General features: G+C 32.4%; 2 protein-coding genes and 2 non-coding genes across 4 annotated transcripts in view; 2 read left to right on the top strand and 2 right to left on the bottom strand.

Moving 5' to 3' along the window:
• The first annotated feature begins 1,396 nt into the window (after positions 1–1,396).
• Positions 1,397–8,324, top strand: LOC113392718 (carcinine transporter-like). Its single transcript, XM_026629262.2, has 12 exons — positions 1,397–1,411; positions 1,837–2,072; positions 2,292–2,475; positions 2,803–2,932; positions 3,290–3,418; positions 3,568–3,760; positions 4,622–4,727; positions 5,375–5,607; positions 5,968–6,047; positions 6,623–6,798; positions 6,972–7,126; positions 8,266–8,324. Exons 1-12 carry the CDS (start codon positions 1,397–1,399, stop codon positions 8,300–8,302), a joined length of 1,674 nt encoding a protein of 557 aa, XP_026485047.2. The 3' UTR covers positions 8,303–8,324.
• Positions 8,325–8,374: 50 nt separating this feature from the next.
• LOC113392817 (U1 spliceosomal RNA) lies at positions 8,375–8,536 on the bottom strand. Its single transcript, XR_003368434.2, has one exon. It is a non-coding gene; the product is annotated as a U1 spliceosomal RNA (small nuclear RNA).
• A 2,197-nt stretch (positions 8,537–10,733) lies between these two features.
• Positions 10,734–10,895, bottom strand: LOC113392815 (U1 spliceosomal RNA). Its single transcript, XR_003368432.2, has one exon. It is a non-coding gene; the product is annotated as a U1 spliceosomal RNA (small nuclear RNA).
• Positions 10,896–15,705: 4,810 nt separating this feature from the next.
• Positions 15,706–24,282, top strand: part of LOC113392228 (organic cation transporter protein-like) — a 33,783-nt gene continuing 25,206 nt past the window's right edge. Inside the window, exon 1 of the mRNA XM_026628536.2 lies at positions 15,706–15,877. Coding sequence (XP_026484321.2) covers positions 15,875–15,877 — 3 coding nt within the window. The 5' untranslated portion in view covers positions 15,706–15,874. The remainder of the gene's footprint in view (positions 15,878–24,282) is intronic.

Genomic DNA, 24,282 nt, shown 5'->3' with positions numbered 1-24,282 from the left:
AATTGTTGATCAGTAAATTATTAACGAAACAAAAGTTATTATCAGAGTACTCATAATTGATAACGTTTCAGATGAGAAATATTTATAGCAATTCCATATCCCAGTGGTTTATCAATGTATCGTATCGTTATAACGTAGATTCGATAATTTTAATTTATATTGCTCTATCAAGTTTATCTTATTGCTAGCACCATAAAAATCATACTAGTGGGTCGCCCGCGAAATTTCGCGTTTATTTAACGGATAATTTATTTATGAATTTCGAAACCTATTACAGTTTTTATTTTGATTTTATTTCATTCTAAACTGCAAGTCAATCAGATACATTTGGCGCAAAAATGATAAAAAAAAAATTACGAAAATTTTTAATGTCAAATTGTATACATTAGTTCAGTTAGAATTGGGGTTTGTCGATAACAATTTACTTTACAATTGTTCATATGAACACACACACACACATATTGCGGACCCTGATCAGGAGATATGTCTGAAATTACGTGGTAGACAGTACCTTGTGCACGGAAGCAGTGAAAACAGTAAAGATTCGATTAAACTATTGCTACAAACATGCCAAAATATAAAAATCACAGTCATTTTATTTACGTAAATCTTTTCTATAATTAAATCCTAACAATTGAGTAAATTGCGATCAAGAATCCTCTTTAATTTTCTGCAAATCTACGGCTGAACCTCTTCAAAATGACACCGTAACCGATTTTTTATGTGCACCTATCCTCCCATAATCACTGGGACAAAAAGTGGGAATAGATAGTATGTACTTTGTTTTTTATTTACAAATATATTGTAGTAAATATTTTTAATTGATTTTTTACCTTAAGATTATAAATTTCCGAGCTTTTAATTTAAGTATATTATTTATGTATTTTTATTTGTAAAAAAATCAGAATTATTTAAATATGCCATTTATATAATTTAAACGTCAGTAGCGCAACGTTAACAGGCCGCCTAGTTAAAAAAGTCGTAGGTTCGATCCTGATCCCTGGGCTATTATCGTCACTTTAAGCCTAATTGGATAGCTGGGCTAAATAGGAATATTAGTAATACCTTAAAATGGAGAACTGCTACTGTTTAAAAAAAAAAGAAAATAATCTATTAATTTCCAAAACTAAATGTATTACGGAATACTCTCCAAGCGATTCCGAATTGATTATTTTTTATTAGATAAACATAGTCATGTATAATTGATACGCATAGTTCTGATATCTTTTTAGATTTGTGCTAATCAACGTATTTAGTACGTTTAAGTGTATTATGTGAGTGGCTTGTTTTATCAAAAATAAAATAATGAATTCGAAAAGTACTATAATTACAGAAAATCTAACTGTGAGTATTTATTGATTTTACTGTCAATATTTTTATTGCACAGGACAGGCAAATGGGCTACTTGATGGTAAGTGGGCAGTGGCTCATAGATTTTGTTGTGGTAAGAAATTTCAACCGTTCAACGTTGAGAACTGACGATGAGATGTGATGGGACATCATCGTGCCTGTCGTTACACCGACTCACTCATCCTTCAAACCGGAACACAACAGTACCTCTTATTAACAATTTCTGTCAGTCAGGGTTTTAAAATATTTTTTGAAAAGTGTCCTTGGTCTTTGCCATGCGCCTGTGTAACTAATAACTACAAGCACAAAATACATAACTAAATTAAATTGAGTCGATGTTAAAATACAGGGAAACGTATGAATGATAATAATGTGCAAATTAACAAAATGTAAGGTTATTGGCGTCATACTATTTTTACTACATTAACAAAGCATTAAATTAAAAATTTTAAGTACGTAGTGATATATTTATTTAAAACATTTTAGGAACGTGAGATAGGGCAGGGCACCGAAGATGCCGAGGATGATATAGGATCAGCGTTAGAGACAGTCATAAAACATGTCGGAGAAATTGGTCTATATCAAAGATTGCTCTTTGTTATTATGATGCCTTTTGGTCTGGTCTGGTCCTTCTCGTACTTCGGGCAGATGTTTATAACGGCAACTCCTCAGGAGCATTGGTGTCGTGTGCCAGAACTGGATGGACTTAGTGTGTATTTGAGGTTTGTTTAGTGGAACAAATTTTCAATTCAATTTTATGTTCTTAAATACATACAAAACTAATAATATAAGAAGTAAGTTAAAAGAGAAAAGTAAATTAAAAAAATGTAATACATGATACTTTATATACATAAAAACTTTTCGAATTATTAAGATAATATGTAGTTCTGTTTCGTTTGAGAATAGTTGCCGAAAATTTTATTTGTGAAGTTTTCTTGCAGGAGGTCTCTGTCTATACCCAAACTATCGGACACGGAATACGATCACTGTTTTATGTTCGATGCTAATTGGACGCAAGTCTTGGAAACGATGTTAGCTCCAGATGCAGAAACTCCAACCATTCCTTGTACGAATGGTTGGGAGTTCCTGTTCGATGACATACCATATTCAACTATTGTTAACGAGGTTAGTGCTAAAACATATCCCATCGGATCGCATGGATACATTATTTGTGGCTATTGAAAACTTGACATCCATATCAATATTCAGAAATATAGAGTAAGAAATAAAAAATAAATTAAATCGAGCTAATTGAAGAGCACTATTAAATATTGTGAATAATGTTTGAATTCCTTAGAATTTTTTGCTCTTAAATTTACACATACAATACAAGCGAATCTATTTTGAATAAAAAACAACAAATTCGCACAAAAAACGTACTTATATGAATTCGTATAGCCTTATTTATAAGATTCATCCCGTTTTCAAAATTGTTATATTTTATTGTTACAGCGTGAATGGGTTTGCGACAAATCGAGCCTAGTGCCTTGGTCACAGACAATTTCCTTTTTTGGATCCGTCGTCGGTGGGATTTTATGCGGAACCTTGGCTGATAAATATGGACGTCTACCTGTGCTTATATGTCAGTAAATAGAAAAAAAAACATTATACTTTACTATTGCTTATTCCAGTCTGGAGTATACCTCTACAAATGTGATTTGGATACTCATGAGGCAGATTTTCGTCCGATAAAATCCTTTCTTACGATCTACTTTTTATATTCGAGTACGAGATGAATTGTACCACAAATTATAATTCTATATTCCGTTAAGATTAATTTGTTCAGTCATGAGGCATCTCGGCTCTTCGCCATTACATTTGATACGTACACCATTGTTGAGTACTGATGGAACTTCTCGTTATAGTGGAATTTACAGAAGTTGATTATATCCACGATGCAAATAATTGTCTGAAAATATACCTTTTAAATCATTTTCAGTGGCAAATTTCTTAGCGTTTACTGGAAATGTTGCGACTGTATTTACTCATGATTTCTGGGACTTTGCAATCTGTAGATTTATTGTTGGCATGTCGTGCGACAGCTGCTTTTTAATGATATACATTCTCGGTGAGTTCCTTTATAACATTTTATAGTAAGCATATTTCGATTTGCTGTCACAACTTACATTGTTTTAAATTGGAATACAATTCTACAATACAATTATGAAATATCGTCAATAGATTTCGATTTCTAAATGTGATTCGTTTTCTTTAAAGTATTGGAATACGTGGGGACAAAGTATCGTTCTATAGTGGCCAACGCGTCGATTGCGATGTACTTTGGGGGCGGGTGCTTGTTGCTGCCCTGGTTATCATTATGGATATCTGATTGGAAGTTCCTGTCGGTTGCGATGTCTGTACCATCGGTGTTTGTGTTGGCTACACCATTTGTAGTACCTGAAAGTACTAGGTAATTATATTTGATTTTCTTGTTTAAATATAATAACTTTCAATGCAGATGAGCTAGAGGATCACGTACTGTCCTTGTTCGTGATGGTATCTGGTGAATGTTGTTTGTAAAAAAATGGCTTTGTAAGGTATCAGACATGCTGCTTTTTTTGTATTTTATAAGCTGTATAGTATATTATAATATGGTATGGTAATTGATCATCAATAAAAATCTTTTGGAATATAAGTAATATTCATATCCTTATTTATACCATTTAGCACTTAATTCAGTATTTTGGTGTTATTAACCATATAATAATTTTATGAAGAAGTGCGTATTATACTCAAGAGATGGCGTTAGCAGGCCTTTGCATCGCGCTTACGTTTCTTTCGTATATATAATATTAATTGTAAAAGTGTTTAGTTAACTGTTGGTATATATATGTAGAACAGTGTTGCAGAACTATCGATAGTTAACCTCGAAAACTATTCAGGATATCGATAGAATTATCATTAGTATCGTTTTCACGTTTTGATCAATACTATCGATACTATCGATAATATCGACAGCTCTCTGTAAGCAGTACTATTGGTAGCAGCGATACGACTGATACTATTGATAGTATCGTTAGTTTTGGACTATCGATAGTTTAGGTTAAAAGTAATGGTTTTTGCAATACTATCGATAGTATTTCTCATGAGGAACTATCGATACTATCGATAGTATTGACACGTGACAATACTATCGATAGTCTATCGATAGTGGACTATCGATAAACAACAGAAATGTATGTATGTAATATCGATCAACAATCAAAATATTATTCTATATATTGATTGTTGTATTTTAAGAATCGTCTTAAATTTTTTGTTGTTTTTTCAGGTGGTTGATAAGCAAAGGTAAAACAGATGAAGCAGTAAAGGTTTTAAGGAAATTTGAAAGAATCAACAAATCAAAGATACCAGACGACGTGTTAGAAAATTTTAATGTGAGTGACTTTTAACATTTTAATTTGTCAGAACTAAAACTGATGAATGTAGGTACTTATTCAATAATGTTCATTATAAATTTAAAGAGTTTCATCCGGGCAAGCTAACTGAATTTTGATGTAATTAACGTATGTTCATAACAACATTAATCTCGAGCTTTATTAATAATAAAGGAAAAATTGCGCGATGTCTAAGTCTAGTTTAGGTACATTTACATGTTTTTAATATTTAAAGCGTAGCTTCTGTCCACTAATTTAAATAAATATAGCGTTATTTTCTATATATCGAACTTAAGTCGTTCAGGATACGCAACACCTTCGCTCATTAGTCAATATTAAAAACAACGTGACGGTACCTGCTTGCGATTGACGAAAGTCCTCAACATGTTCCCTTATCCACATTCGTGCAATATGATAAAATTAGTCTCTATTCTTCTCCGCAATATAGAAACGGTAGAACCAGTGGCGGACTAACAGGGGGGCGGAAGGGGCGGCTCGCCCCGGGCCTGCAGTCTTGGGGAGCCCCCAATTTTCATTCATCTTTGCCGCCCCGGGCCCCTGACGGGCTCAGTCCGTTACTGGGTAGAACATTATTATATAGTCTGTTACTTAGTTATTAAAAATGTATTTATCGTATGCTTTTAAAGATGGTAGCGAACAAAACTAAAGAAAAGTCTCAAAGTGTTTTGATGATATTCAAAACGCCTTCACTTCGAGGGATGGTGGTAGCGCTGATCGTCGCGTTCATGGGCGTGGCGCTGATGTTCGACAACGTCATCAGGTTGTCTGAGAACCTCGGTCTCGACTTCTTCCTCACGTTCACCGTGACGTCGGCTACGGAGATACCGTCTATAATCATTCTGGTGCTGTTACTGGACAGGTTGGATCATTGGACTACATTTTTGTTCTTAAGTTATTATATTAGTTAGATATATATTTATTATATTTCACAGTACGACCGAAAGCTGTGTATGAGTAGGGTATGTAGGGTCTCCGCCGGAGAAATGTTATGAAGATTACGAATACAGTGTATTTTTTAGCAAAACAAAACAAACAACTTAATAGTGATAATAATACATATCTAAAAATATTATGGGTTTTTTGTATTGAAAATTGTGTGCAATCATTATTCGCACAAGTGATTGCTCAGCTAAATTAATTTTTAAGCTTCATGGTTAGATATGTACGTATTTGTTCAAAAATATATATTTGATTATATATATATTTAATTTAATTCAAGGATGGGCCGCCGATTTTTCGTCACGGCTCCAATGATGATAGGTGGAGTGTTATGTTTGGCAGCCGCTTTCGTTCCTCGAGGTATAATACAAATATATTTATGGAATTTTCATTGTATATCCGTTTGTTGCGTAATTATTATTCAATCGTTCATTTAACGAACTATATTTCCTAGCGAGCTCCTAATGGTTAATGAGCGTTATAGTTTGTTTATCTACTAGATATACATACTGATACAGGGCTTATAAACGCGCTCCTCCAATTAAACTGCGTCCCATTCTGTTTAAAAGCGACAAGGTTCCATCATTCCTGATGGATATTTTTTAAAATTAAATTGAATCACTCGTGGAACCAAATAATCAATGCAATCAAAAACGAATCATCAAATATGTCATCAAGAATCAGTGAAGATTCAAAAACGCCGTACATAAAAATACGATAGTAACGATCGGTTCTTTTTTGAGGACAAATTTAAAAACTTTACAAGCGAATGTAATGCTTTCAAAAATGAAAGTATTATACATCCTACTTACATTTTGAAGAAAGCGGATATGGGGATAAAGGAACGCGAAATGTATGCGATACATGACAGACTACACCAGAACAGAGTTATGTTCCGCAACGGGATCCGTTCGGGCGGGTGCGCGTGTGTGCAGGCGCGGCGTCGGTGGCGCTGGCGGTGAGCGCGCGCTTCTTCAACAACATGTCGTATGGCACGGTCATCCAGTGGACGCCGGAGCTGCTGCCCACGCCCGTGCGCGCCTCGGGCGCCTCCTTCGTGCACATCAGCGCCTTCGCCGCCGTCATGATTTCTCCCTTCATTATTTACTCTGTGAGTCTATTTCGTTTATATGCTCACGAGGAGAGGACGACTTTCTCTACGAGTGGAATATCTACAGATACGTGTGGTACGCTTAAGATTAACCTTTCCCGTTAGTCTCTTATAATACGTATGAACAGAATATATGTTTTAGAGTTATTTTTAGGCAGACACTATAATTACAGGATCGCGTGTGGGAGGGTCTATCGCTGATCATAGTAGGGGTGATCGGTATCGTAGCTTCCTGTGTGGCGCTGCTGGTGCCCGAGACGAAGGGCCGTCGCATGCCGCAGACCTTGGACGACTGGGAGACCCTCGCCTCTAATACCTGCTTCTCTAAGTAAGTACGTTACACCCAGGTCCGACTCAACTCGAGTCTTGGATCATCGGTGGGGACCCCAAGAACGTCTTTTAATAATATTTTTTAGGGGAAATCGCCAGAAGATACACCCGGCCACTTGTTGTGCTAAAGACGGGACTGGCTTCACCTATTTATGTGTAACTTATTACTAGTTCTTAGATTTAAGTTGTATAGAAAAAGTGTACAGTATTTAAATATTTTTAAAGATTTTTCAACACGTACTTTACACATTACTACAACATGTAATTTTTTGATAATATATAATATATATATTATTTTATGATAATAATCTTTGATGATATGAAAAATTTGTTTTTGTTTTTACAAATAAAAATCTTACGAATAAATAATGAATAATCTTATAAGAATGTACATCAAGCAACTGCTTAAGTTTAAATAATTTAAGTTGTAATAACTAGAGGTCCGAGGGACTTGCGATTATAGAGGAATACGCACCCTTATGTTTGGAATGTTTTACTCTTTCAAGTTTCGGTATTGCTCACGTTATTCTTTTGTTTTATGACATAAATAGGCGGACGAGCAAATGGGCCACCTGATGGTAAGTGATCACCACCGCTCATAGACAATGGCGCTGTAAGAAATATTAACCATTCCTTACATCACCAATGCGCCACCAACCTTGGGAAATAAGATGTTATGGCCCTTCAAATCGGAATAGAATAATACTGAGTACTGCTGTTTGACAGTGGAATATTTGACGAGTACCCACTCATGGGTACTCAGGTACCTATTTCGAGGCGTAGGTAAACCTTGCTTACAATGTCTAATGTCACGGTTAATTTGTACATTGGTCAGCTTCATGCATTTGTCATTGGGATAACAAAAAAGCTTGTTAGCGATAATTACCATTTTTTTTAGTTCAAATCTGTGGCTATAAGTGACTATTTCTGGTATAAGTTTGGATCCGTTACGAATTTCAGTTCGTTAATGAGGTTATTTTAGTCTATCCTTTGTTTCTGTTGGAAAATTGTAAATAAAAACCTGAATGTTCTGATTAAATCATTAGTCACGGTGTGGAGGTGGCAGTTTATGTAGACTGTTATTTGTTAATTATTCTACTTGTAGATTGTATAATAAGATCGTTTATATGTTTTTAGGAAACGGGATGCAGGCGACAAAACACGCTGTAGATGATATTGGGTTAAAATAAAGCATTTTATTCATATTAGATGCCTTTTTATTCAACCGTATCTTGTTAATTATTAAGGGGGACGGCGCGTACGCAGTCCCCACTACCAAAAATTACGCGTCCGAGTTATCCGCATTAGGGATAATCGCAGAGGTCAACCCCACCGCAGTGCAATGGTGGAACCTCGCTCTGGGGGAACCGCCTTAGTGATCACGGTGTCCCCTACGCCAGGTAAGTATGAATACGATTCCGAATCCTGACTACTTATGCTTAGCGAAATAAATTTCGTTAGCGCGATGTAAAATATTAGTGGCGCCATCTAGTTTAAAATGGAAATATTAAACAAAAGCTCATCAAAAGCCCGGGCTTGTAATAAATACATCTCAACACATTGATAGAAATATGTTTACTTTGAGAATGACATGGTGTGCGTGCGTTTTCGAAATTCCGCCCTTAATTTTATTCGATAATTATTGGATTTGTTAGCAGCTATATTATATTTTATGTTGAAACTCGTTTTTAATACAATTTTATTAGTTGAACCTAGTTAATTTAAATACATTTTTTGAATATTGGTTTCTGTATTAGTATTTTTATTGAACAAACAAAAATAATAATAATAGTTAACATTTTACAAAAACCGACTTATCCCACTGAGGGACGAGGGATGAGAGATGATGAGATAGCGCTCTATGTAACTATGGCAATTACTATTTTCATACACTCTGTATGAACTTGACCTGTGTGTAATGATCAAGAAATTCATTAAATGAAAAAAAAGCTATTTGTTCAAAGAAATGTATACCTTATGATTAAAGAAATAAATACTCAACATAAACACGCTTTTATGAACTTATGATTTTATATATTATTGTTGTTTAGCGGATCATTAGTTAATGGCCAATGTTGTGTCTTGTTTTTTGAAAAGAGACCGATCAAAGTTTAACTAAAAACATGCTAAACAACATTTAATTCACTTCAATTAAAACTGCTGTAATTGAAAATAAATCCTTATATGTATGTGAATTTATTTGGCGATAAAAAAGGCTAAAATGTATTCTACATACAACTTCATGACTACCTAGTGCTCTACCTAGAGTCCTAATTTAAACATATAACAAGTAAAACCGTCAGCAGATGTTTTCTGCCACGTATTACGTATTAAATCCTCCTTCAAAACAGACTGCATCTGGTATCAGTTTTATGAATATTGTTTTAGAAGTACGTCAGTTATGGAACACAAAAAAGTTCCTATCTCATAAATATAGATATAGAATAGCTATCAATAAAAATATCAAGAGAATGGTGACAGAGAAGAGAAGAAAATAGTTTACTAGTAACACGTATAGTCCATTTAATCCAACCACAAGAGGACAAAAGACAAATAAAGAACATTTGACTACGAATGGACACAATATTATTGGTCGAGAGCTTTACATTAACAGTCTGCAGATTTCCCACTGCTGGGCTAAGGCCTCCTCTCCCTTTGAGGAGAAGGTATGGAGCATATTCCCCCACGCTGCTCCAATGCGGGTTGGTGAAATACACATGTGGCAGAATTTCGTTGAAAATTAGACACATGCAGGTTTCCTCACGATGTTTTCCTTCACCGCCGAGCACGAGATGAATTATAAACACAAATTAAGCACATGAAAATTCAGTGGTGCTTGCCTGGGTTTGAACCCGAAATCATCGTTTAAGATGCACGCGTTCTAACCACTTGGCCATCTCGGCTCTCTAACCACTGGGGCCATTTCGGCTCACTGGGCCATCTCGGCTCACTGGGCTATCTCGGCTCAGAGCTTTAACGATCTATTATATTCATTATGGATATGTGAAAAAAATGCGTTTCAAACGTCGACGAAGCTGTTTTCGGAACTTTTTAAGTAAAATTAAAGTGGATACTAAAGTGGACTACTTATAATTGAGTGGAATAGTGTTCTATTGTAAATAAAGATATTTTAACCAATAGTTAGTAGTGCACAATGTAGTTGAGCCATTAGCAAATACCATGAATAACGTAAATTTAAGGTTCGTTTATCTATAAAGATAGAAGAAATAATCCTTCGATTGAAATAGTCTATATGTATACTTGCATTGTCTAGGTTCAAGTTTTTTAGCATATTTCTAAGAGTCCTTATATTTAAGTTTTTTTTTTATATAAGGTTTTCTAGGTAGAAACATTAATAGGTGTATATTGAAATGCGTATCAAACTGAACAGGTATATTACTCTTATAAGTAGTTATATATGAAAGTCAATTACTGATCTAACAAAAACTTGTGACTTGTGAACCGCAATGTCACATAAAGTTTTAAGGTGTACTGTAGTCATGGGTATTACAAGTGACAATTCAGTGTTTCAACTTTTAATCACATACAATTCATTATAAACAGCCATGAAGCAATAATAATGATTTCAATATATATTTATTTAAGGGGGATAGCGCGAACGCAGTCCCCACTACCAAAAATTACGCGTCCGAGTTATCCGCATTAGGGATAATCGCAGAGGTCAACCCCACCGCAGTGCAATGGTGGAACCTCGCTCTGGGGGAACCGCCTTCGTGATCACGGTGTCCCCTACGCCAGGTAAGTATGAATACGATTCCGAATCCTGACTACTTAAGCTTAGCGAAAAGAATTTCGTTAGCGCGATGTAAAGTACTAGTAACGCCATCTAGTTAAATAAAAAGCTTTCTTTCGCTCATCGAAAGAAAGCTTTTTATTTTTATTTTAATTGGGTAAGCATAAGCTCCTTCTAATTTATACCTTTGCAACTAAATGACATAATACAAAGTATGCAATGTTTTTTATGTGTAGATGATGTATATTTAGTTTTTTTGGGTTAAAAGTATTTTATATGTTTAAATTATCCGTACAGATACGAATATTTTTTAAGATCTTATGTGTGCATGTGATGTTTATTGTTTATACTATATGTATAGGTTGTAAATTGATTGCGACCTCCTTTAACGAGAATGCTATGCATACTGATTCGTATGCATTTACAAGTCAACTTACAGGTCAAAGAGTCAACAAGCGTCGATAAAATCAAATAAATTGACGTTTAAGATATTTCGTTTGGCATTATCGAATTTCGAAGAATATTAAATAAATATAAGTTTAAACTGAACGTAAGATATTGTTATATAAAATTACAGTATGTTATGTTCACTTTAAATTGATAAATAGGGAATTAAAACAGTCGCTTTTTTTTCGAAACGAGTTTGACGCATTAAAAAAAAAATTATTGAAGTTTGATAGCACGGCAAGGTAAGTCAATTTACACTGTTTAATTACTAGTTGATTTTACTCTATCACCTCCCAAATCGAAAGCTAATCACTTGATTAAGCGTGTTTCCATGAAAGTGGAACCGTTTGAAGAAACCTTCAATCAAGTTGAAGCAGTAATTTAAATAAACGTTTGCTATTTTTAAATTTTTGTTGATTTTTTTTCTATAACGTTGAACCTCCTTTTAGATATTATCGTCCTGATAAACGTTTTATATCAATTTTATTTTATTATATGGTGAATAGTAATTACTAATTTACATATACCAATGTAATTTTATTTATGCAATTTTAATATCTATTGTCGATTAATAAAATAAAATTAAAAAAAAGTATATTACCTTAATGAAAATAGTGACCGTAAAATAGTGATTAAAATGTTTTTTGTTTCTAACTTAGAGTTATCTTACATTAATCTGTAAGTTGCGAAACCTCTATTTTTTACGGATTTTTCCTATCTTTGTTCCACAGGTCCATCAAAGAGAACACTTACGTAAGCTTAAAAAAAATGAATTCAGTGAACATATCGCGTAAGAGGTTAAAACAGGCAATTTTATAACCTTCGTTTTTGCCTGTTTATCATTATATGAAATTACAAATTAAGTTATCTATATATATGTATAAATGTTTGCTTGTAACAAACAAACAGATCCAAATATTTGTATTGATTACATAAGTATCAGGTGACATTAAAAAATATAATTTAAAAAAAGTGTTGCGTATTAACATTTTATTAAACTAACAACTACTAATTTGTTCGTATCGATGACTCAGTAATTAAAATTTTATATTGTTTAATAGGCTATTATTTTGACAATGCTAAAAATAAAGTGTCAATTACTGTCATCAGTATATAGTATGGTTATTTAAATCATTTTTAAACTCATTAATCTAAGTTGAAAATAATATGTAATTTATTTAAAAATCCGTAAATAAAAATGCTTTTTTTAAACGTTTGTCACGAGACACAAAGCATAGCAAAAATATACCGAATTAAAAAAAAAAACTTTTACCGGGTTCCTTAATGATAATAAAATGGATTTTAAAAACTTGTCAAAAAGCCTATTGTATTGTTGGATATAATATCAAAACTTAGTCTAGCACTAAATGTTGAACATAATTTAAACCCTGCCTTGAGTAGTCCTTAAGAATCCGAAAAACGAGAAAGATAGTTCAGACTGTATACGTCTGTGACGGTTTTATTTTTTAAACATGTTAAATCAACTAAAAATAAATTAGGAACGTAGCGAGATCATACAAAGAGGTCATAAAAAACATTCCAGATGTCCCCAATCTAATGAATAAAATAAATACACAACATAATTATTAGTTAGATAATATTGGTATCACTCCGTTGTCGTCATTTGCAAGACATATTATTGCTAGAGGTTATTCACCTCCTTATAAATAGATTTGTTGTCCGATTTCATGTCTTATTAAGCTACTATTTTAGAATATATATCTGATGGTTCAGTGATGCGTACAGTAAGCGTATAGTAAAATTTTAATTAATCTTTCTGCCTGTATGTCTATATGTTACATTTTCATAGCTAAACCACGAAATTGATTTTGATGACATTTGGTACGAAGCAAGCTTGAACTAAGGACAGTCATAGATTACCATTTACCTTTTATATACCTCATGCTCGACCTCCAGGGGGACGTCCTCAGCCTCGGGAACTCCTACTGTCGCCTGACATCTGCCCCATAGCAGGCATCGATGACAGCGACGATTAGGATGACGACAACCACCGGACAAGACACACCGTCGGATATGAAGGCCTGAAACACTAATTGACTAACCACTGTGACAAATTGGCCCTGACCCTACGGGTTAAAACAGGACGATACGGTACCTCAGGCTACCGGGGAGGACCGACCGGGGAGACCAAGCAGGAAGACCACTTTTTACCCTTTCAGAGGGTAATGTGAGGATAAAGGTAAACAAGTTCTTCAAGTATATTCGTCACAAATCACAAATCTCCAAAAAGTCCAAGCGGGCGAAGGCATTTTCAGCCAGTACGTTATCACAATGAAAATAATTCGTTTGTTTTCTAAATGATTTAGTTATAGTAGTTTCCGGCCGCCTATGAGAGCGTAAGTGTTATTTATCCTACGTCCCATTCTGTATCCCTGTCAACGTATGTACGATTTCATGTTGCTCCAAACAAACTAATAAGGCATTTGCATTTATATTTATTATTCGCATTAGTTAGGGTTGTAAATGAACGCTGTTGCTAATTTTAAAAATATTTTCATTTGTTGAACTACCAAATAAAGACCTGTGTTAGTTAACGTTAGTGTTTTTTTAAATATTTTATTTTGAGTTTGAATTAAAAAAAGAAAACTTACAACTTATTAATTAAATCTTTCAAGCTTAGTAACTAGTAAGTGTTGAAAGTTGTTCAAGGTAAGTATGAATTATTTTTCCATTATCGCGTCGAAAGAAGATTGCCTTTACAATATTTGAACAGATTACTAACAGTATTTAAAACGGGATATTTACCATGTTTTTTATCATAACAAGACATTCGTAGATAATGTCGAAATATCGAGCTCCACCAAATAAAAATAAAAAACATGGTAAATATCCCGTTTTAAATACTGTTAGTAATAAAAATAACCATGTTAATTTAAAATCTTCTATTTGAACAGATGTTTGTATAATGAAGGACTGCAAGGAAAGACGTAACAGATTTTTTCAAACAAATGACTATGGTGAAAGTTTATTAGGAATATACTAATGACTTTTTCCTAAAATACCTGTAGGTAAAATTGTGGCGTATCATGATATATGTTTAATAAATAAATTCAGTTAAAGGTAAAAGAGTAAATAATGATTTTGCGTATTATTTATCGAGATCATTTGTTGCCGAATTATTTCTAAAAATTAAGTAAATAGATCGTAGCACTAATAATTAATTTGGCTTTGTGTTGGTCCCTCTGAATTCATCAATTCATCAATTATCCAAGCATCAATTTGTATAGCTGTGTTCCGGTTTCAGGCACAAGGGCAGCAATGCCCTTGCTGGCTTGCGACAAATAAAGCATTGTGAAATATGAATTGTTTAACACTACCTACAGTACCAATTCAACTTCCAACCTTCAGGTTGTCCATTTGCTTACTTATATAATTTTTTAAATAAAATACTGACATAATTTTAGGTAAAATTAGACGAAGAGTCGATAAAGAGTCCTTGCTCCGTTTGTTTTTGCCGCATTGCGTTTAAGCTTCGTTCTTAATACCAGCACGAACTTATTTAAGACTCAAATGTTAACATTTACGTTGAGTTTTTCTTCTTCTGAATTGTTCTTATTAATATAATTATGTAGTTTTCGCTGTCTCCAATTTTGAATTGAATAGAAAAAAATTTTGGTGTTAATTATCGAATATTTTTTTAAACAAAGTGTGAAACATTTTACTTACTTGAAATATATTGTAGCAGTATTTGTTTCTTTTATATTAACTAAGCTTTCGCGTGGTTAGACCTTCGTTTTACGTTTCTGTTCTGCCCCCTTAGGTCGTATTTTGATATTGTATAATCTATAACCATTCCGAATAAATGACCTATCTAAGTTAAAAAGGGGTTTTCTCCGAACCGGACTGGTTGATCCTGAGCAAGCTTGTAAACTAACTAAAATCAATTTGACTTTATAATATTTCTAAGATTATAGAATAATTATTTTTTCTTAGAGAACTTGCTTTTTTAAGAAAACATAATTTTTTTACACGAAAGAAAACTATACAAGTATATGTATGTATAAAAAGAAATTACTTTATTTTTGGAATTCTAGTTTTAAAAGTCGCATTATCATTGTACTATCTGAAGAGTTTTTGATATTGGAATAAGTATATTAGAGAACAACCGCAATTCCGCTGCGGTTGTTACATGGACTAAAAATGCTTTATAATGTAAATTAACTGTCTCGTAATAGTCAAAATCAAAATTGATTGAAAAAATATTATCGTTTATCGGATTACCTTCCAATGCAAAAACAAAGAGAATAATAGATTATTTTATGCTCTGGCGAGATTATAATAAGGTTAAAATTATAATGTAGGTAACTGGTGAATACTATTGTAGTTATTCACATGAGCATATGGCAGTACACGTTCGTACCGGGGCGTTGGACGGTCGCGACTCGCGCCAACTGGGTTACTCCACAATGAAAGTGTAGCGGTTAACTTTGTTTTTAATTTTATCAGTGACCTAGGACCTCTTTGTTGAAAAAATAAAAACAAATACACGTGAATGCTCCTATAAATAATTAATTATCATTTATAATGGTAAGTTGGCTGGTGTTCTAGATTTAAACTTATATTTCGTGCTAAATATATTCGATGATACTTTGAAAAAATATACTTTAAGATATTACAAAGTGAACATCTGAAATTAAAACATTTCGCTTTAATTATTATGTTATGAGAAGACTGGTTTAATGATTATATAGATTACACGGTAATAATAACTTGTACGTGTACTCATTAAGTACTACAATGAACATCGGCTATAGCCTTATACCTAACGTTTTTACAACGTTTTGACATCGGTTTATATATACATTACAAACGAAACATCATAAAATCATATGACTTTTAAATTGAGCGCATTTAATTATATTGTAAGCATTTCCTGATATCTTAAATATAATTACATAATATTGGCAGTTGATTTCGAGTTTTAGTGTTATAATTTAATTGTCGTTTTTATGCGGTATGTAACGCACATTAACATACCTGGGTCTATGTTAATGTGCGTTATCTGGATCTGAATGAAAATCGAATTAATAAACTCAAACGATTTCTTCATGCAGCCATTCAATTAATTTTTAAATTTGCGATAATCACTCTCTTCTCTATTGATTGTCAGAACTTCTTTTTTTTTAATTTAAATTACATGCCGACTCTCGCCCTTCGATTGATTGAATACTTACTTGCGTTCATGCCTTGTTTATACACCTGGTCGTCGACCTGCTATGGAACGGTTTTACTGACGCTACAGAGCTCCCATAAGCGTCAGGTATAAAATACCATAAGCCAAAAATCTATCCACAGGACTGAATCAATTTTATAACGTATTATGTGTCGCCATACATTACACTATACAAGAACATGATATTCACGCTTGTCACGTCAGTCGTCTAAATTTAAAGAAAGTGAAACTGTGCAGCTCATCTTGTCTAATATTATTATACACTAAAACCTTCCCCGAACGCTTTGCAACAGTTAGCAATCACAAAAATACGTGTCCTAATTTACCAATATTTATTTTAATACCTAGTACCCATCAGATATTTTTTTGATGACAAGTGGCACATTAACATAAGCGAAGAAATTTAACGATTCCTTAGATAGGCAATGCGCCACCTACCTTTGAAACTGTGATTTGATGTCCCCCTTCGCCTGTATACTCTATTCCAATGGGAATAGGAGAAAAGATAAATAAACAACTTTGACCTTGAATTGACATGACATTTTAGTTACACTAGTGAGGAGAAAATGATTGAGTGAATGGGTAAAGAATGCTAAGGAACGATATATTTTATTGGTTTTACGTATTTTTTTAAATAAATTTTATATAAATTGCAACAAAGGTACATATTCATCAAATTTTTAGATAGCAGCATTTTTAGGCTTAAATAAAAATTAGATTTAAAAATTTTAAATTAAATTTTTGATTTGGATCGTGGTATTTCGCAAATAACGTTATTAACTTATAAAGAGGTAGTTATTTTCAGTGATAAGTCATAGAAACACTTTAATTACAATTTTTACACAATCTAATTTATATGAATAGATTTTTATTCCATCATTAATAAAAAGAAACATTGTATGTTTCAATAATTAAGTGGCATTTTCAAGACATGACGTATTGTATAATACTAAGGTTTTGAATAAATAAAATTTTATATATCTTTCAAAGAAACTCTTTATCTACTTTATCTTATATCTAAAACGACTTTGACCTTGAAATACATTTCTTAGCATTAAATTTTTTGAAAAAAAATCAGAATGTAATTAAAAATCTTTCTTAATCTTCAAACCGAAAAATAATGTTCTATCAGCGTAGGCCGTGTTGATGGAAAATCAAGTCAGTAGGCAAAGGCAAAAGGTCGTAAATACTAAATCGGTTACAATTACAGTTCGCTTAAACAAAGCCAGGTCGTAAGAAAAGAACGTGATAATTCCGAATAATATCTTACTTTTGTATTATTTTCAAAACTATAAATTAAGTGTTGCTTTGCATATAACTGATCAATATTTTAAGATTTCTTATTTCTATAAAATGAATTAATTCTTTTAAATTTTTTGTCTATACCTTACTATATAAAATAATAACATTTTTATCGAACAAAATGTAACTTTCTATATTATATATTATATTTCTATATTATATTATAATCCATATTATAACCAATTAAATAATTATATATTTAAAAAAAAAATCTAAGCTGTACGTTGAAACTAAAATAATATATTTTTTATCTGTATAAATTTATTCATTCTCCATTCGTTTAGCGACATCCTTAGTGAGGCTTCCATTTTAATCGTTTGTTCATCGAAAAATGGCGTTTTGAATGTCGGCAGAAATGTTTTCGTTACTTTGGAAGTCAAATTAAAGTGGATTTACGTAGTTAAGTGAAATATTGTTGTATTAAAAATGAAGATATATTAATCAAGAACTGTTTGTAGTAAATCATAAAGCGGAATTCTCAACAAAACACTCGTGGTATTGAAAAGTACGGTTTGTTTTGGTTCTTTCCTATTCCCATTGGAATAGAGTATAGTTATCTCACGCATCCTTCAGACGGGCTTGTACTAAGCACTACCAAGTATTTGCTACTTTTCTGTATGTATTTACATTGGCTAGCTATTATGTGGTATCTTTTGTGCCGTAAAATATTAAAATAAAATAAACTAAATGTATAAACGAACTGGGTACTAGGTACGTCTATCTATATTATATAGGACTAGTATTCAAAGCCTTCGTTCGAACATATTGTCGCGCTTTCTTTGTCAAACCAGTTTGTGTCGTCTTATTAGTCGATAGTAAAATGACGTCTCGCACAAATCTAAAAGCGGAGCTTGTTTAATTGCTTAAAATTGTAATTCCAAATATGACTGACTCCACAATAATTATTGCTTTGCACAATTTTACCGCTTTAAAGTGAAGATTCTGAAAATGTCCCACAAAAACATTAATTTCGTTTAAATGTACTTACTAATTGACGGTTTCTATATTATTACATTTATATATATTATTATTATAATTTAATTTACGGTAAAAAACAAATAACTCGGTTCAGTTTCACCAACAAATCCTAAGTACATGATTTGAGAGAAGATATTGCGAATCGTGTTTTATAAGAAACCCAAAATATTATGGTTGTGTTTTCGACGGTGAGTTAATGTTCAGTCAGCTCTTGAACTATTCACTGTAAATACTTTATAAACCATATTTTATGGAAGATTCACTACGGATGAGCATTATTGAAAGCTCAATATTTTCGACCTGCAAACTTAGAGTGTACGTTTTGTAGCTCTGACTGGTACTTTAAGTGAACAAAAGAAAAATAACACGGAAGGATTAGTACCAAAATAGAGAAAAACATTTGTATCATCTTAACAACCTTCGTCTCCTTAAACTACTTAAGATCGTTTTTCGAAACGCACATTTCAACACATAATTATTTCTCTAAGTTATATTCTTTGATAAATTGAGTAAACGATTTTATGTTGGTAAATACAAATATTGAGTTTAAATTACGTCAAATTATTATGTAGTATACATGAACGTAACTATTACGTAACTATACTATTTGGGATTAATATATACGTAAAACGTAAATATTAATCCCAAAATATTTTCGGTCCCTTTCTTAATTTGTTCATTTATTTTTGTGACTACGATTTCTATCTCCCAATGTTCATTTATGTTAAAAAGTATATCTTAATCGCACACCCAGCTGTAGTGAATAATTCTTTGGGAAGGTCGTATTAGCTTCCCTTAGTCGTGCCTAATGTGTTCGATCCTAAAGTGTGCTACTTGATATCGGTACCTTATTCGATGTTTAAGCAACCTAAAAACTTACCAAGCAAAATAAAACACAGCATATTTTTATGTATCTACGTGTAAAAATAATTAAATTATGATTTAGTAGTATTATAAATGTGAAAGTAACTTTGTCTCTCTGTCTGTATGTCTGTTGCTCTTTCGCGGCCAAAGCACTGAACCGAATTTGATGAAATTTGGTGTAAAGCAACAAAGGACATTGAATTTTTTATACCTAACACCTGACAACCCCCTAAATCGCGAACGAAGCCGAGGATGATGTCGAACTTGAGGGCAACGTTTTATAAAGTCGTACTGAGTTACGCAATTTTTTTTTTAATTAAATCATTTCAAATACTTCAGTTTCTTTTTGTTTTCATCGATGTGCAGTGATCGATTTGTCTTAAAGTCTTATGACTATGACATAGTCCATACCCCATAGCAATGTTTATTGGATAATTGTATAATAGTATGAGTTAACATTAATTTAGTGGTCATCCTATAATTACGTAGACCAGTGATTAAATTAATTCCAACCAAAATTTAGTTTGTGAACTGTATCCTCTGTTCTTAAATATGCAAAGAATCAGACAAATTCTACAAACTTATAACGATAATGATACGTTTCCGATTCTATAGTGATCCAATTGCGACGGTACTTTAAAAAATTAACCTCAGCTTGTAACTGTTGAACATTCTACTTATTTACGATCGAGGTTAAGAGATACGATCTCGATTATATTTTGATACAAATTAGACAGAACTGCAAATAGATCGATGAGTTAGTACAATAGGGAAACGGCGAAAGGGCAACGTTTACGTTTCGATTCGATTGCGATAGTGTCTATTTTTAAGTGGAATAGAGGCCAAACTTTATCAACTTATCCGAGGATTAACTGTGAAAGCCTGAGTGACTTCAAAATTTCACTCATCGTTTATGTCATCCGGTTTAAATTCCGCCTCCGCTTAAAGCTTCAATCGTTTCATACATGTCATATTTGAATATAATATTTCAATGGTTTCAATTTCAATTTCAATTACTTGGTGGTAGGGCTTTGTGCAAGCCCGTCTGGGTAGGTACCACCCACTCATCAGATATTCTACCGCGAAACAGCAGTACTTAGTATTGTTGTGTTCCGGTTTGAAGGGTGAGTGAGCCAGTGTAACTACAGGTACAAGGGAAGTAACATCTTAGTTCCCAAGGTTGGTGGCGCATTGGTGATGTAAGGAATGGTTAATATTTCTTACAACGCCATTGTTTATGGGCGGTGGTGACCCCTTACCATCAGGTGGCCCATTTGATCGTCCGCCTACCGATATCATAAAAAAAAATGTAATGTGCGCTATTTGATACCAATGCGTCTTTTTAGCATGATTAGTGGAGTCTTATTTTTAAAATACTTGTGTATAAAACTAAATTTTATAATTATATTTTCGCTGTTGAGATTACATAATACTAATTTAAATATTTTCAACGTAAGCTTGCTAATGAACGAAAAAAACAAAAATATTCTTTATTCAAGTAGGCTCGAACGAATGAAATGTAAAGCTAAAAAAACCAGCGCTCCAATGCTTCTTTTAGAGTTTTTGTATTCATTGTACCTTTTGTACGTTGGCACTGTTATGTTAGAAATGTTCACGAGAGTTGTGACAACAAATAAGCAATGTTTGAATTCAATGAGATGAACAGTGCGTGAAGGCGTAGAATACAAACAAAAACAAGGATTCATTTTACATAAAATATTACAGTAATGTGTATTTTATTTGTGTATTGCGTATGAGTATTAGTGACTGCACCATCGACCAATTTTCCAATCACCGTAAGAATATAGACAAAGAAACAACTTTGAAATTCAATTGACACGGTATTATTGATCGTGATCTTGAATAGTCTATGGTATCAATTTTATGGATTTGAAAAATAATGGCTTGTCAGCTAAGTTACCATCGGCACTTTGGAAGTATAATTAAAGTGGATTTAAGTAGTTAAGTGGAATAATGTTGTATTATAATATATATATATATATATTAATCAATAATTGTTTGTATTGCATTATATAGCAGAGCAATTAATTTTTATATATTAATAGGAAATGTTAGGCGTGAAATATTTTATTCTAATGTTTGTTTACCTCAATCACTATTTAAATGTTTCTTATGAATTGTCTCAAATAAGTCGCTAATTAGCATAAGAGCTCAGATTATGAAACTTTTGTAAAAGTTTATTCCAATTATATTTATGTAACTAAATATATTTCATAATTGATTCAATGAATATAACTACACCAAAAACACTATTTCAAACATTTGACGCTGCAGATTATAAAGTAGCTAGCTAGAAATCTGACTCTGCTTATACAAAGTTAACATTTATTTTATTTCATATGTTGTAAGAGAAATTTGAATAGATTTGTTGTTACTTTCTAAATTTCGTTTATTAAATATTATCTGTGAGTGATCGGTGTTGCCAATCAAAAGCAACTTAAGGAAAGCTTTTATTATTTCTTATACTTTAATATAATTGTGTTGTCACCATAAAACTTATCTTCTCAATTAATATGTTACTTAAAATGATCTGTAATAAATAATTATTTATCTCTTATCGACGGTAACATGTTTGATTAGTTGTAAAAAAGCTTAATATAACTGTATACACGACTTTTTATTTCTTATTTTATACTTTAATTTGATTGATGATATATCAGTATTGCCGATTTAAATGATTCCTTTATAATTAAACAGTCTATTATATATCGAGAGTGGTTTATGTAAATATAAATAAAAACAAGAGTGGAATCAGGTTTTAATCATTAAAAACTGTTACAATCCAATATTTTGTGTACGTGAAATCCTTAGTCACAACCTGATTCCACTCTAGTTTTTTTTATATTTACATAAACCACTCTCGATAAATAAAATATTCAATAACAAAATAATTTTTATTATTGAATATTTTATACCTTGTAGGAACGAGAAAGAACAAAACTTGGGTATTCGATATTAATTTCTCCTATCCGTTCGTATTGTTTCTACAGATTGTCTGTTCAACTAAATATAATGTAATTACTGAATAAATACTTTTATTGTTTATTTCAGTCATTTATTTTTGTAATTGGTGTCAGTCGAAGTAAGGCAAAGTTTTTAGTGAGGTATACAATAACTATTTTTAGTGTTCCTTATCCAAAGGGTAAAAACGGGACCCTATTACTAAGACTTTGCTATCTGTCCGTCCGTCTGTCTGTCACTAGGCTGTATCTCAAGAACCGCAATAGATACACTGTTAAAATTTTCACAAATTATGTATTTCTGTTGCCGCTATAACAACAAATACCCACTAAAAACAAAATAAAATTTTTTTTTTGCTCGATGTCAATTATGGCCACAGGTAGGTACTTGAAATATTCACAAAATACTTAATTGTATATTTACTTTAATAATAAATAATAAAATTTATATAAAAAAATAAAACAAATAAAAAATAAACAATAATAATAATGGTACGGAACCCTTCGTGTGTGAGTCCGACTCGTACTTGGTCGGTTTTTTTAAACTATGAAGATATGGGCGACAATAGGCTTGGGCGTATTCAAATGTAAAAGAAACTAGAAGAAAAAGGTAGCCTCTGCTTGAATATTAGTGGGAAATCCCTTACGGCTACACCGATTGTGTTTAAAAATGAAAAAAAATAAAAAAGAAGGAGGAGCCGTCTATTCTTGTAATAAAACTATTGTTTCCGTGTCTGTTTATAATCTTTTTTACATGACAAATACACACCTCAGACAGTTAACATTGCTTACAGCTGAGAATAAAATACTTGACAGTAAACTCAAAATACATTACAATTTGTTTTAGTAATAAAAAATTACAAAAAAAAAATCTGCATTCAATAATCTTTAAAAATTTTCCACAAAATTGATTAAAAATAATAACCAATGTAAAAAAACTTACTTATTTACTTAACTTACTTACTTAATACAAATTTAAAATTAAATTTAGATTCATAAACATATAAAAAATATAGCCAATCATCATAATATTTAGGACAAAGGATATTCAACATCTGCCGTGCTTCCTCACAGGCAGGAAAAGCCGCAGGCGAACTAGTGTGATATTATATATAGTCTATACTCTACACCAATCCGCGAACTACGTCAGTAGTGGATGTTGTCGTGGTAACAAGGGCGTTGTTATTTCCGTAATTCCAGACCCATGGGCCATGCATGTTAATAGTATTAAGTAAGGCGCACGGTCTGTTTGCAAGGAACAGATGTTTTATGTTTTTTCAATGCAACTCTGTGTTCGGTCTGTTCATGAGGGCCGGACTATTATATGGCATTTAATATATAATACATCAAGACTTGGCATCAATCCAACCACGTCGTTGTTAAATATAATAATATTGTATCGTGTTCTTCATGTAAATCTTCATGTAAATACATGATTAAATGTTAAAAAATTGAATATATCTGTAAATTAAAGAAAATTATGTATGATTATATGCTATGTACTTTTTACGATCAATACGAAGCATATTGAGCAGTGATTGCTTCGTTGGTCTAGGGGCTAGGTCCTGTTTTGTGGCACCGGGCTAGACTATTATAAATGTATTGCAGTTGTTTGTTGAAAAACCTCAGTTCTA

Source organism: Vanessa tameamea, chromosome 5 (assembly GCF_037043105.1).
Source record: "Vanessa tameamea isolate UH-Manoa-2023 chromosome 5, ilVanTame1 primary haplotype, whole genome shotgun sequence".
Taxonomy (NCBI): domain Eukaryota; kingdom Metazoa; phylum Arthropoda; class Insecta; order Lepidoptera; family Nymphalidae; genus Vanessa; species Vanessa tameamea.
This window is presented reverse-complemented; position numbering and strand designations above follow the sequence as displayed.

Excerpts from the sequence above, each read along its gene's own strand:
- LOC113392718 (XM_026629262.2), top strand. Across the intron at positions 3,761-4,621 it reads GTAGTACCTGAAAGTACTAG|GTGGTTGATAAGCAAAGGTA; the intron begins GTAATTATATTT and ends TTGTTTTTTCAG. Across the intron at positions 6,799-6,971 it reads CTCCCTTCATTATTTACTCT|GATCGCGTGTGGGAGGGTCT; the intron begins GTGAGTCTATTT and ends CTATAATTACAG.